Raw genomic sequence first — 15,930 nt, forward strand, 5'->3', positions numbered from 1 at the left:
AAAACCAAGTTTGGCGATTCCCTGTGAATTAAAGCTTGGCTACCAAGGCAATTCCTATCTTGGTCCAAGCTTGGAACTCCGAGCTTGGATTGATAAGCTTGAACCAAGCTCGAGCCAATATGTTCTAGAAAAAATTCAATAGTTTATATTTTGCGCAGATATGAATCCATATTTTTTATAAATAAATATATTATTTATTTTATTTTCTTTAATTTTTTGCAAATTCAAGAATTTCTAATTGGTTATCGTCCGAGGGCTTTAAGTCAAACCGGAAAATTATGAACAAATTCTATTTCAAATTTATCGTTTTTTATATTGTATTTGAAACCGTATATCTCTCTAATAAAAAAAAGAATCAACCAACTGTAATGGAACTGGAATGGTTGGGCGGGTGCGGTGTTGCTCCGGCGGTCATCGAGGCTAAGCAGCGTTTCGTTGGGATACTACTTGGATGGGTGACCGTTTGGGAACACCTACACTCGGGGAAAAAAAAAGTCGGTCCCATGGCACCGCAGGGGAAGGGAACAAAATGTAAAAACCCGAGAGGGTATACATGTGAAAATAAATAATAATAATAATAATAAAAAGAATGTATTTCAATACGACTGCCAAAAGTGAGTTTTTTTGCACAGCCAGCTAAACTTATTTTTTTTTAAGCCAAACTTGGAAGTCGAGTTTGGGTGCCGCTTGGATCAAGGTTGGTCCAAGTCTGGACGCCGAACTTGGTTCAAGCTTGGACCAGGTTTGGTCCAAGCTTGGATCCCAAGTTTGGACCAAACTTGGGATCCAAGCTTGGACCAAACTTGGGATCCAAGCTCGGACGGGCGTTACCAACCAAGGGCTAGCCAAGATTGGTCCAAGTTTGGAAACCAAGCTCGAACCAACCTAGCCTAGTCTCGGTCCAAGCTTGGTCCAAGCTTGGACCAATGGTGAATTCCCACCTGGGTAATAGTCCGGGATCGCGGGGGGCGGGACTTTTCTCTGTCTCATATATGTGAAAAAGAAAATTTTTTTTCTACCGCAAATGGACCCATTCACCTGATATGAATAACTCAAATGAAAATCACGTGAAAAAATAAAGTTTATTCAGACATTTGCTTCCACATCGGGAAAAGTAATTGTAATCCATCCGTGGAATGTTCCACACTTCCAATTACACTAACAAATGACAATATCAAAGGCTCAAACATAAACGTGAGGTCGGGAAAAAAAGAAAAAGGGACGTTACATCCCGCACTGTGAATTTTCCATGGAGACATAAATCTCGACTGAAACTAACGAGACATCCAGTGGGACGCTAGCAGTCCGCAACGAGGCGTGATCGTAATTACTCGGGGTGTAGAGTAGGTTGGAAATGTGCTCAGGGCGGGAATCCAAAACGTACGGGAAAGCAGATAGTGATTCTGTCATACTCTCGAATGCTTCGACGCGTTTTCAGAGGGATTTCACTCCTTTGACAGTATCAGCATAATTCCCTATAGTTATTTGGCTGACCTGATAGGTCTCTCTTCCACTCTGTTTGAAGTTTCATGCTTCACGGCACCTGGAATTGGGAGACTGGCGAGTGACGACAAAGTTATGATAAAAATTATCGACAGCCGTCCGAGAAAAATTCCTTAACTGTTAGATAATTTTTTTTAACGGATAGATAACCTTTTTCAGGCAGTCGACAAATTGGACCGAGTGTTATTGTAATTTTATTCGAGCGCAAAAGTATCGAACGGAAAATGTAACTTATTCCGTCTCTCGTCGAGCTAAACCGAATCACTCGATGGAGGTCTCCGCCTGAATGGGAAATAACCAGTAGAGGTCAATGTAATTATCGTCCACTGTTAACCCCTCGGTAAAGGGTAAAATGCCCGAGCATTGGACTTAAAAATAAATAATCGCGAAAAAAGTCGCTACTTTGATAAAAAAAAAATCTTCAGCCCAAAGTTTCCCTCGAAATAGCCAATAAAAGTTACGTGATCATAAAGATTCCCCGGATTACGTCCTTCATCCGGGGGTTAGCGTTTGGAATGCAATTACTCCACCGAATTGCTTTCATTACTGCAGTTGTAATTGAAGCCCCTTGAATCTCTCGTTGTTTTCACGATGATGCCCGGTAATGGCGGTAACATTTATTAAAAAAATCATAACTCGGAAGACGTAAACTTGAGAAACTCAGGATGTAGCCATCGTCTGTTGTTATGACCGGACACAACGCGTAGGTACAACGTCACGGGAAATAGTGCCGGCTCATAGTAGACTGCATATTCGCCCTGGGATGCATTATGCATTTGACACATGTGGGGTACACATGGCGCCGCTCGGGTGTAGAATAGTGTTACAGGGCCAAGTGGATATGTATGCACTTTTGTACGCCCTGACGATTCGCGATGTTCCGGCACTACGTGAGGGGAATAGAGTGTTGAGGCTCATCGGAAATCGGTCAGTATTATACGGTGTTTTGGATAAGAATGTGACCCAGTCACTTCCGTTTTCAACGGGTGCAGGAAAGAATTTGTGATTTAGAAATTGCGGAGTATTTTTCCCATCCAAATGTCGGCCAACAAAACCCCATCGTTCGACGAGATTTCCACAAAAATTCGAAGTTTGGATCGACAATTTTTGTACTTCTGGGACAGTAATTTCTTCCAAGTGCGTTGGCCCTTTAATTTCTATCCTACCCGTTCTCGTAATTGTTAATGTGTCCTCGGCATTTTTAAATGCGTAAACATTTATCTACTGAACTGTATGTGCAATCCCTCCCCCACTCGTTACAACTTCGATTAATACATTAAATTGAGAAGCCAATCACCAGTTTATGACATCACGAGAGCCCAAATTTCTAGGAATTAAAGTTAATTTTGTCAGTAATTAGAGTAAGTTGCATTTCTCTCATTAACCTCATCTGTTCCGTAAATTAAAACAATTATTAATCTAATTACAGAGTAAACCAAGACAAAGGCAACGTACAATGTGAAATCATTATACCTGCTGTTGGAAACCTCAGGCACGGAAGCGCTAGAAGATTCGACGAAATCACGAACACGTGGCGAGACGTGAAGCGGGGTAAGTGTGCCCATCCAACCTTGCGCCAGCCCTTCGTGTAACACACAATGTATATTTTCCATTACTGAATGCTCACTGACATGTATATTTTCAACCCATACGCGCCGGTTAACATCACGGTATTTTGACTTTGAAAGACAAGTTTCGACAGAAAATGTGTTTCCATATCTATTTTCCTTCCACTTCTAATAGAAAAGTCAGTGGTGCATTTTTTCGTGAAAATGGGGAATTTTCGATGGTAAAGTTTGAATCCTCAGACCCAGAGGGAAATTCTAACGAAAATCGAAGACATTTGTTCTCATGTCAGGGTGCAGTAGAAACTTTTATATCGATTTTCCTTGTTTCTCATGGAAAAAAAACCAGAAGTTGGACATAACCATTTCATGAAGGGAAAAGTCGTTCAAGTTCTTTTGATTTTGTTCTAAGTGGAAAGACCCTTGAAGTTGAGCCGATAAAATGCATCCTTTTTTATGAAAATAGCATCTGTGGTGATCACAAAATCTGCTTATATGTACACGTTTCGATTGAAATAAATTGGCTCTTCCAAAAGGGATTGGGGAGACACTATGGAGATGGAAATTTCGATAGAAAGCAAAGACGATCTTTTCAGAGGGTCTAATCGAAAATACATGGGCTCTCTATCAAGGAAAAGAGAAAGAGCGAGGTGAGGGCCGAAGGGCTAACCCAACAGAAAAGTCGTCGTGTCTGGAGGTGCATGACTTCTCTCATGGACGAGCCCCCACAAAGCTCTCTATTTATTTTTCTTTACCTCCTGCCATTCCATGCTCCACAATTGCATGAATGTTTGGTGGGACAAAGGGCGAGGAAATTGTCTGCACGCTCCCGAGGCTTGGCTTGAGATATTAAAAATAGCAGACCGGGACATTTGAAATTAGGAGACGAGAGCTGGAAATTCATTCGCTTTGCTCAGGGAGCGAACTTTTTCGGGGGCACGACAAGTGACAATTCTTTGACTTGAGCTTCGGGGAAGTTTTTTTTTTTTTTTGAGATAGACGAATTGCAAAGACGGATGTCTCCGATGTAGACTTTTATTTCGCAAAATAATCTAAAGGAAATTCGTAACAAACAAATGGTTTTGGCATAAAAAATTTAACCGAATGCGACAGGAGAATCGAATGAGAAAAAATCGATTTTGAATACGAAATTTTCAGTCTCTGGTACCGGAGATATTATCACCGAATTGTTTTTATCATAAATGAGTTTAATATCATTGACATAAATTTCCTCTGCGAGAAAGGTCATGCAATTCAAACATTTCTATTTCATAATTTTTCGAGTGAATTCTGCATGAATTTCGACTCACGCACTCTTGCTCAATTTATGCTCTTCGACCCACCCCCCAACCCAGCCTCTCGTTTCATTATTTCTGTACACCGTCGGATTTCCTGAAAGCGTTCGTAATCGTGGAAATTTAATTAAAACCATCACGTAACTTTGAAATGAAAATCCAGTATTTTTCATTTCCCCCTTTTCACTCAGTTTTGTTTTTGCTCCTAGATTTTTTCATATTTCTGTTACATCGCAGAATCCTGGCGGCCCTTGAACAAGAAAAATGAGAATAAAAATCTGAAAAAAACTGGACGTCACAATTGGAGTGAAAATAAATATGAAAATATCCACCCCTCTCTGGGTTTATGCGTATGTATTTGTGCTCCATCCCTCGAGGCAATTTAATAGATTGTGTAACGCAGGCTGAATGCAAAGACACATAACCTACGCATATTCTATAAATATTTATGCCCATTCATCGAGTATTTTTCTGGTACACAGTATTCAGGGGCTGTTGGCCTTTTCCTCCACTCACGATAACTCCCACTGTCCTAACTCAATCGGTTTCGTTTTGTGTGTACAGAATCGAACGTCGGTACCTCGTTGGGTTTTACGGAAAATGTATATGATAGTAGATAAACAACGTCTGCATAAAGGACGACAGTTTTCTGTTCTCAATTTCCAATTCAACGTTCCGTCGATAAATGAAACAGGGGAGGAAAAAAAAACTTGTATCATACATAAAATGGCATACTCCCTCTTTCTCCCATTCGTGATATATTCAATTGTTGAATAATGGAGGACAATAGTTACAGTCAGAGATTTGGGATTCAATTTGATTTACTAATTTTTTCGTTGGAAGTCTTTTTGCGAAAATGTTCTCCCATATTTTCCGATAGAAATTATCGTTTCTCTTCGCGAAATGATGAAAACTTCCTCTTTATGTAACTCACCATATAATAGATGGAAGCCCCCGTGCATTCCTGCTTTTTATTCGTCTCATGACATGCAGTTGCCTCCAATAGAGGCTGAATACGTATCGTAGAAAGATGAAGAATGATAAAAAAAATATATTTTTATTGAATGCACAAGAAATCTCTACGATCCTCTCATCTCACTAGTTTTTTTTTCCCCATCTCACCGTCTCTCAACACACGCTCTTCTGAGATGAAAAACTAGGTCGGGAGAGCACAAGCGCACGGGTAACTCTAGAACTCTCGTATCTCTTATCCCCTGGGTGAACAACGCGTGTACGTACGAGATACGTTAACCCCCTCGAGGGTTGCAGGCGGGCCATCGCCAAATGGACTTTGTTACGAGATATCGTTATTCTTTTATATGATGCGCCCTTGAAAATCGGTTCGTCCTTGGGACATTTATGAGGTTCAGATCATGTTTTTTTTTAATGGTAAAAACATGTTTGACAATTTTATTTTGTGATGGCATATTATCAGTTCTGTCTTTGTATTCGATCATTCATTATTATAAACAATTATTTCTTTTGCGGTGGGTGTCTAGCATCACTCTACAGCAAATCCTGTGAACTAATGAATATTTTGACGTGTCATTAAAAATCAAAGAATATGAAAAATTGAATGAGTGATATTATCTTTTTTTTCCCGGTGGACGTGATATCAGCTCTCAGCCTGCTGTGCGTGAAGACATTCTCCGACGGCAACACCATGCTGGAAGCACCGCCAGGCAGCCGGGAGGACCTTGTCGAGGCCGCGAGAACTCCCTGCTCACCCACAGGTACGTAATCCCATGTCAAATAAATTCCGATAAAAAAACTCCATTACACGCCTGAATGTCTCCAAACTCCTTAATGTCTACGGAGAGAAAAATCACAGACATTTTAAAAAGCGACGAAAGAAGTAGTGCTGTCCAGTTATTGTTCTGCCAGGAAGAGAAATTACTAAGAAAAAGTCTGGTGATTCTTAGATATTTCGTTCAGTGATAAAAAATAACGGAACTTTTCGGAAGAAATTTGAACAGAAATTACCACATCATCTGATAAAATGAGTTCAAGTGTCTACCACCAAAAATATTCTCCTCCCATCTCGTCTCAAAATTTCTATTTCCCTTTATCTCTCTCATTACTCGCGGAATCGCGAGCCGAACACATTAATTATAGCCTCCCTTCGCCTGTATGTGACCTCAACTGATGACATCTGATGGATTCCCACTGTCAGAATCATTATCCCACAACCAATCGTCGACGACATTCAATTATCCTCTTCAATAATAACGACTGCCTCCGCCAGATATTTCATCCCTCAAAAACTTAAATTCCCACTAATACTCAGCCTCTCCTACTCTGTAACCCTAACCTCCTGCCCTTTCGTGAAATTCATCCCCAAAAATTCGTCGAATCACGAAATCCAAGCCATTCCCTCTTAATTCCACTGGGAAAAAAAAAAATAAAAAAAAGGTCCAGTTGAAAGCTTCAATTTTCCCACTTCAGCTTCACCACTTGTTTTTTTTTTTCCTCGTTTTTTGACTGCTGTTATCCGGCTGCCGCCGAATATCTCGCAGAGTGCCCCTCTCGCGAGGAATATACGGATGGAATAGAGGAGGAACGAATCATTTATCGGGAGGCTTGGTACATATCGATTGAGCGCAATTTCGCAAATGTCACTCTGGGATCGGCTCCTCGTCCCTCTCACCCTCGCTCTCTGAACTTTCATTCCCCACTCGGGGAATTTTTTTTTTTTTTTGTCAACTGCCGAGAGAAAGGTCTGTTCACAGCCCGAGTCCGGAATTACTTTGATCCCAGTTGTGTTTTGACATGCCACGATATCCCTGATAACGAGTCATGGTGTTAAATTCCCATTCCAACCCGCTTCGCTCATCCCCCCCGCCCCCCTCCCCCCTGAACCTCGTCGCCTGGATCCCCTAACTAATGGAGTCCGACGCGTGATGCCCACGGTTGGAATTAATCTCCTTACCCCGGAGATGTCTCTCTCCCATTTCCCCTCATTTGTTCTGCTTTATTTCGATGTTCAGTTGATTTTTTTTTTTTTGGGAAACGCGGTGAATCTCACTGGACGCCCTCATATAATACCATACGGTCGCGTGGGCGGCGACCGTATTAGGGGGCACTATATCACCGCTGCCATTGTCTCGGTACTGACGGGGGGGGGGGGTTAATGACGGACCGACGGGCCGTTGACCGCGCACCAGCCCTGTAAGAGCACTGGGATTATTGGGTTTATTGAATTTTTTTTTTGCTGACGAAAAAGTTGGTGGGATGGTTGGAGGGTCTGCGATTGACTTTGTTACAAGTTTAGAGTAATTAGTTGGGACGGAAATTTGTTTGAGTTCAATGGGGGGTCACGAATTCTTCTGGGGAGAATCCCTCCCTGTGTATTATTTCATTCCGTAGAATGTTGCGGGTGTATTTCAACCCCGTTATAATTTCGTGATATCATAAAAATTTGCATAACTGGCACCTTCACATAATCGCAAAATTTTGGAGCTAATAATCCTTAGTTGAAGCATAATCCTTAATCCTTAATTGTGTGCTCCCACCCTCAAACTTACCCGTTCTTCTACCCCCATGTCGCCGTCAATATTATTTTAATTACTACTAAAGGATAATCTCTTCGATCACACCTTCGTCACTTAGCGCTCATACCTTTTAAAAACTCAACTCAGTTACCGCGATCCACTCTCAATGAAAATGAAAAAAAAAATGTAGTAAACGCCACAGCAGCCGAAAAAAAAAAGTTGAAAATTGATGGAAGTAATTGACATCGTTTAACGCTCGACCTATAAAAGCACCGTTTAATTTTCCCGCTCGTATATCGAAGATCGGTGGAGAGTTTCGGCGCTGAGGCTCACGAAAGGGAATATTGCGGATAAATGGAGATCCGGGGAAAGAGAAGTAGATGAGGTGGTAGAAATCGAGTGAGTGTAGGTGGCTTACCTAATGGCTTATCCGATGGGTTACCTCTCTCTGTATGTGTATATTTCGCATATCTCGCATGGTGGAAGGGTATGCGATGATGGTTAATGGCGTTAATGTAATCTTTACGAAATCCTGTACTAGCTCCTCAGTTTCGTGACACCACCAATGATCGCCTCCGGGGCTCATCCTGTCGAGCTGCACTTGCTCGATGCTGGAGTGTGAGAAAGAATTCGGTGAGGAAGGTATCATCTACGTTATTATAACGATACATCGCACAGACTGAAAGAGCACAAGAATTATCGATTTTTCTCGTCGTTAACGATGATTGATGTCACTCGCGTTGTGACTTCCGCTTCTTTTATATTTTCCTTGATACTTCCACAGCGATAAAGTAGATTCTGGAATTATGAAGCACTATTTGAGTGATGGGTATTTTCAATTTATCAGAGTTTATTCAATTATTTCTTTACGAACTCGCGGTTCGAGAAACTGTATCGAACGGTAGATAAAACAACTATTTTCTACCTTCATTTTGAAATAATTTTCTCTTCTGTAATTTCTGTACACAACATAATAATGATGTTTCCATTCTTATTTTCCTTCCCTCTTCAATTTTCCTTTGAGAATTATGCTTGCTACAACCCAGAATAACAACGACACCAATTTACCTTTCTTTTCCCCACTAATTATGTCATCTGTAGTCACACGAATGACTATACAATCCACTGTATAATGATATTCGCAGCCCCGAATAGCAGTGCGCTCAAGCTACCGAGAATGTTACCCCGTAAAACTCGGAGCCCTCATCACCCTCCGGGTCTTTTTTAGAGCAACAACCTGCACTATAAAGATGCCGACTCTATACACGTAAACACAGTTGTACGTTGAAAGTTCACGAGTATTAAATTAATTGGCAGGTTTGATAACGGAAAAATATGATTTTGACGGAAAGCCACTATCGCTAATTATCTATCGGAAAATAGAGGGAGACGGTTGAATATACTTTTTTCCCCTTGTTCATTTCATTTTACTCCTCTCCATTCTTATTTACCCAGTGTTCTTTTATGTATCTTCCTGTATCAAAGGCTTTTAATGATTTTTCGTTGTACAACTCCTTTACAGAATTGAGAAAATGAATGGAGTAATCCGTAAAAGAGAGCTTTTTTTTTCATCTCTGCGCTTGTTAGAGATGTGGAACAGTGGAAGGATGGAGGGACAATGAGTTATATTTTCATGTATTTCATCTCTAGCCGACACAATAGAATTTTCATCGAGTATTCTTTGTGTATAACACTCCCATTAGTTGAAGCGGAAAATTTAATATAAGGGAGAAAGATGGGATTGAATAATAGTTACGAATGCAGAGCATTCATAGCTCCAAATGACGGACTGATTTAACGGTGATATTATTATTGGACACTAATTAGAATCAATTACTGAATTGATAAATTGGAGTTTACAAATCCAGTTAATGAGTGATTTGAGAGTTACGGAATTATATCAGCGATCTTCCTCGATATTGATGCTCCATAATTTTGATCGGTTCGTTATTCTCTGTTTCGAATTATAAAACTCATTTATTTATTTATTCATTCATTTATTTGAAGTATTTTCCCTGCGCATATTGTGCAACACCATTACGTTGCGTAATTTAACTCCGCTTGTTGCTGTGATTTTTCCTGGGTAATTTTCCAGTGCATAAAACCCCTGTAGATGATTGAAATGTTAATTAACATCATTCATCGTAACCCACACGAATCAAAGTCATCGACATCCCCGTGGAAATGCCAAAATGGCCAGCAGTGCAGTCCCAAATCATTATGCAGGATTATGAATTATTAGTTTGATGGAGAGACAGAGGGAGCCGGCTGGCGTCTGACCAATCGTTGAGTATAACCCCATCATTTCCATATTTATTCAATATATAGGCAATACTGTGTGCGGCTTCTGGGCCACGAGCAGGTGTAATTTATACGTCATACCAATCGCTCCAATATATTGACTCGTGATCTGAACGGTTTATCCTCGCTTCCCCGGACTTCAGTCCCTTGCTTCCACCCTCGTCTCCTACCCCCGCCATCAAAACCAAACAAACCATTTGCCCAATGGTCGTATGTACACACACGCTTGTGGTCGTCGTATCGGGGTAATTAGAATTTATTTGTATTTATTTTACGACTGCCAGGATTCCGGATAAATTGACCAAAAGTATCAGATTCAAAGTTAAATTGAATTATTGTTTAATTACGGATGTCATTCGATGATTATTTTCCGAATTTGGGAGTGAGTTGCATGAGACAATATTTTTCCGGTTAATTTGGAGATAGCTCATTAGTTTATATCAATTCTAAAATGGTGAATTATCGGAGTAATAATTAATTCAAATACTCAAATCCTCAATTATTTGATTGATTAGGCATTTAATTTAGAATCCATTTCAGATATCGGTTTTATTGACTTGGAAAATTAATATTTCTGTATTATCAATTATTTGAATTATCATTCGTCGATAATTTTGATTGTCACTTATATTCATAGTTTTTTACCTTCGTTGAGTATATTTAAATCCTAAGCTACCCTCATTTAATATTAATGAAGGCAATGATTGAAATATCCTATATCTAAAAACTTTGAGCTTTACGTGGGACTATATTGCTCACTTGAATGAAGTCCCCGACGTAGAAAAATTGGAAACCTCATTTTAGGAATGAGGAGAAAAAAATTAGTTATCTGTGGGGGAGATAAATACAGACATTTAAAGTTTTCATTGATAAAATATTTCAGGAAATGTGAAACTTTGTTATCTGCGGATTTCTACTCCACTAGCAAATCACGAAACAAGTGAACTAATCACCCAAATCCATTGATTAATCACGCTAAGCCTACCGTAATCAATGCTCTGCATCTCCCCCTATAACCGCAGACCCATAAATACCCTTCGTCTTTTTCGTTGTATTATAAAGTAACTCATCTGTTGATTGTTTCGAGAAAGAATTGCTGGGCAATATCTTTCCCTTATCCCGTGACTTTTATCAAATTTTTTGCTTTAAACCCTATTTTCTACCAGACTTATTACATAACATTTTCCACTTTTGCAACATAAACTTCAAAGTTGTTCAATCGCCTTCTGGAACTTCAGTTCTCAATATCCTGATGAAAGTAGTTTTCTCGAAGGAAGATATGCTACCGAAATCTCACGAAGGTAAAAATGAAGAGTAATAATCCAAACGTTGGATGCAGTAAGAATAATATGAAGTTTGATTTTCTCATTTTTTTTCCGCATCCAAGAATCGATATGAGCCCTTGTACCCGGTTACCGTGGCTGTCCTTTTTATCCATATCGAGACCCCGGGGTTAGAATGAACGTTCCATTGGCCATTGGCGCACCGCGCGGCCCAGAGAGTTTACAGACCATTCCCACCGTCCGATGAATTATTTAGCTCCGAGCGGCGAAGTGGCCCTCCGTGTATTTGCACGGTTGAGGTGCCCCGGCGAATGGCACCACATCGGCAAATGCGTCTGACCTATACTGTTATTCATTCCATGATCCTACCGTGGAACTGGGTATTACAGTAAATGCATTTCTTAAATATTCAAATTACGGATTTAATGCGCCCAAGTGACTGCATTTAAATTCATTATCGTTTGTTGGCTCAGTGAGTAATAGGGATTTTGAGGCCTTAACAATTCCAGTAATTTCCAGATAATTATTATTATCATTTTTCCATGTAATTAAAGGTAATTGCAAACGGCGGAATTAAAATACAAAATTAATTGCGCGAAAAATTCGGTGAATTTTTTCTTCAAAAGACGCTAATTTGGATTTTAAATGAAAATGTCTTTTGTGCTTTGTACTCGGTCCATAACATTGAATTCTGTCGAAAGAGAAATCCTGGGATTTACCGAAGGGCTCCATCCACTCAGATAATTAATGACGTCAGCGAGATAAAGTGAGGTGAGATTGGCGCGTTTACCCGGGAGACCCTTTTGTCCTGGACACAACCTCGTACATGTCGGTCAATGCAAAAACAAACAAATCGGGCTATTCTCAGAGTAAATGAACTGTCACCAGTCAAATCGGAAGCTGCGGATAAATTGACAGGAAAAAAAGGGGATGAGTGAATAAGCCATCCCTTACATTGACCTCATCAGTCTCTGCAGGAGCGGAAGGGGAGAGTGACCTTTGACAAAAATATCCACTCTTGATTCAGGAACTATCTCTACTGCAGAGGAGATGGGGTTGGGGTGACTGTAATTTTAAACAGGTCAATTAATATAACGTTAAACAAAATATAAAAATGTCATAAATATTTCATCAGTATTCCGCGTAGGGAACTTTTCGTCGAGTCTAGATTTACTAGAAGATTGCGGAAAGTGTCAAAAGATCTGCAGAAGATTTTCGGAATGCAATGTCTTTTCTCAAACCTTTGGACAATATTTTCTTTCAATTATTTTTGAAACACGTTCTTAAACAAATATTTTACCCCAAGAGTCTTCCAGAGACTTACAAATGACTAGGGGTAACTGTGTGCATGTCGTCAGACATGCTGAGGGTGGGAGGGTGAAAATTTTCCTCACTTGTGATGTGTTTCAATTGAATAAAACGAATATATTCAGATAAACCCCAAATACCGTAAAGTACCAGCCGGTTTTTAACGGTAAATATCTCACAACATTCCCACCACCCTCTGAAAATGCTGTAAACCCCTGGGAATATCTCCACAGGCGAGAATAAAATATTCGAGATTCCAGAATGTTACTCCGATTTCAGAATTTTTTTCACCCGCGAACATGTATTTTCTAATTCAATTACATTTGGCTCCATGACTTTTCGTGCAGTAAAATTTGCCCCAATTTCCCAGGTAATTTTTATCCAACTGTTCCCTTGTGTAGGTCAGTTCCCAATGTTAGAGCTGGATCTCATTTCTAATGCATCGGAAATTGGAGAATTTCAGGGAAAGAATTGGAGGTGGCTGGAGATAGTCGGTAGGTGGTATGGAGTTTTCAATCGAATTAATAAAGAATGTTCAGGGATAGTGTGATAGTTTCTCGGTGAATTCGTTATATATGCTCTCACTGGGGGTGAACAGTGGTGTTCTATGTGCCGGTATCGGAAACCCACTGGGAGATATGCGGATGAAGCGGAGAACTTTCGTTATGGTGACTGTGAGAGTTATTGAATTCACCCACTCTTTGGATTAATTTTCGTTGGGGATCGTTTTAAATAATTCAATCGGAGGAGACATCTGTCATGGGACTTCTACTTATTCATACGTCGTATTAATTTTCCGCGTGATATATTCGCTCTGAACGAATAATAAAGTTGAACAAGTGCTAGAAGTTTTTCTCCAGAAATTTCAAGTCAAAATATTCGGTAAAATTACGGAACAGTTACGGGCTTTTTCAGTGAAATTTCAGACACGTCATGTTTAAACAATTTTTCTGGCCGTCTAAACATTGAAAAATTTTAAAAGTTGTTTCAGTTTGTTTATCGATGGACATTCGATTTATCCGACTATAATTAACGTCAATACTGATTAATTTTCCCTGAGATAACGATCATCAATTCCCGCAACATTTTTCCCATAAATAAACACAGTATATAAAAAGGGAGGAAAATTGAAGTAATTTGTGAGCCAAGCTACCCTACAAAAAAATTAAATTTATTAATCTCATGAAACTCATCCCCCCGAGAAGCTCAAATCTATTTTCACTTTCGCCTCCCCAGTAATTTTGCTCTCCGTCAAAAGCTACATCAAGTCCTGAATAATAAATAAACCACCGAGGAGAGGTTATTCCGGAAATAAGAGAATTTCTCTTGACGATAAGTACAAACGTTAGTGACGGAAACTGACGGTCGGATAGAAAATATATATTCGTCTCATAGCCACACGGGACATCGGATAATGGAGGTAAATTTATGAGTCGACGGGTCAGCGGTTTCTCCCACCCCTCCTGACATTATTCCTCTTCAGCGGTGTTGCATTACAGTTTAGTAACTACACATGGACAAACTCTTCCACTTATCCGAAAATTGTTGAACTGTGTTATACATTCATCGTGAGAGTAACCGTTAAAATTTCGCTGATGGAGAATTTCAACCTGGCAATGATTATTCTCAAGTCCTCCTCACCCTATTTCCCCTTCTCATCTCTTCCCGTTACGCCCCCACCCTCTGGCACCGCTCGACGATGCGAAATGGATTCGATTATACCCGGTGGAACGGCAAGTAGTTACCCAAGTTGTAGGTGTTCGTTATGAATCGCGAGTGAGTTGAATTGAATTTATTATTCTGCACTGTACAACTCGATGTTTCTCCCAATTTATTCTATCCCCCAAATGATGCTGCTACGGCTGTCTCTGTACTTATCTTTATTTCAAAGCGTAGGTTTCGGGGAAAATCCAATTGCCGTGAGAAATTTCAAGTCGAGGGGGAATTATTGACTCGGGGCAGTCGATGGTGAAAGGATCCTCTTGTCAAAACTGAATATTACAGTGGTTGTTAGGGTTTTCGTTGAATACCAAGGAAATGGTTGCAGTTGGTCTACTTATTGAAAGATGAAGAGAAAATAAAAATGAGGCAATTTCGCGCTGTCGTGTTCCATGTTAGAAAATATTTGAAACGTCCTTTCACTCGAGACCGTTAAGAAAATTGAAATTTCAATGGAATAGTGACACAATCACATTTTCCAAAATTCATCAACATAACTCACACATTTTTCAACAGTGTAAACTCCCAAATTTATCAGAATATTTGAAATAACTAGAAAATGGTGGAAAAAAATGTAATCACAAGTCGAAAGTGTTCTCCCATTTTTTTTAAATCTCCAAAATAATTTATACTTTTCTATACCGCAATTGAATTTTTTTCGTCGCTCTCTTCCACCCCTTATTTTTTTCCCACCTAAAATATAGGTCATGCAAAACGATAAGCGTGCGAGTGCAATTGAGCGAAGCAGAATATGTTCATTATTTTTTATCGTATACGTACTGACATGAAAGGCTCTAGCTAGTCTACAAGTCGAGTAGGTGAAGAGGATATGATAATTTCATTCTCGCCATTTTATGCCAAGCGGAAAAGCCTGAATCACTCTTGCCCCCTCCTCCGTTTCGTCTCCGCCCGTACGAGTGAGAAGAATTATATACAGATATAGGTAGAAAACTAAATCGGCCGGGCCGTCCAGCTGAAAAGTTATCTCGCTTAATGAGATTCAAAGTAGATGGGGCGCGACGAAGTGAAAAGTAAGAAAAAAAATAAGAGCGTGAAGGGTAGGAAATGCAGTGAAATAGGAGTGAGAGTTAAAAACAGGGGCGAGTCCGTTTTATCGCTGTACCAATTTACAAGAGGACTAAGGACTTTGCGGGACGTGTCATAACAGCGATGTAAAACTTCCTGCAATGATTTGCATCGCCAGTGCACATTATAATCTTTTAAAATAATTTTTGAGATCGTGAAAGTGGACCAAACTCTGAACGTTAGATACGGCTCAGCTCAGGCTAATGTACAGTTATCGCGGGTTTGATTGATATTTTTTTCCATCATAAATATCGGAATTCAAACGTCAAAAGGACGTATTTAATGCTCATAATGAAAATAAAAATCACGTCGTAATAAATGCGAAAATATTTGGACATTTCGATTTTTGACTTCAGGGAGACTCAATAAATATAAGGTA

General features: G+C 39.8%; 1 protein-coding gene across 7 annotated transcripts in view; it reads left to right on the forward strand.

Annotated features, from left to right (window-relative positions):
- Nucleotides 1-15,930, forward strand: part of LOC135162882 (uncharacterized) — an 80,440-nt gene that overhangs the window by 54,208 nt on the left and 10,302 nt on the right. For all 7 annotated transcript variants that reach the window (XM_064121800.1, XM_064121801.1, XM_064121802.1 and 4 more), the window contains 2 exons: nt 2,933-3,054; nt 5,983-6,096. In XM_064121800.1, the coding sequence (XP_063977870.1) occupies nt 6,027-6,096 (70 nt within the window). In that variant the 5' untranslated portion in view covers nt 2,933-3,054; nt 5,983-6,026. The remainder of the gene's footprint in view (nt 1-2,932; nt 3,055-5,982; nt 6,097-15,930) is intronic.

Source organism: Diachasmimorpha longicaudata, chromosome 5, assembly GCF_034640455.1.
Source record: "Diachasmimorpha longicaudata isolate KC_UGA_2023 chromosome 5, iyDiaLong2, whole genome shotgun sequence".
Classification (NCBI taxonomy): Eukaryota; Metazoa; Arthropoda; class Insecta; order Hymenoptera; family Braconidae; genus Diachasmimorpha; species Diachasmimorpha longicaudata.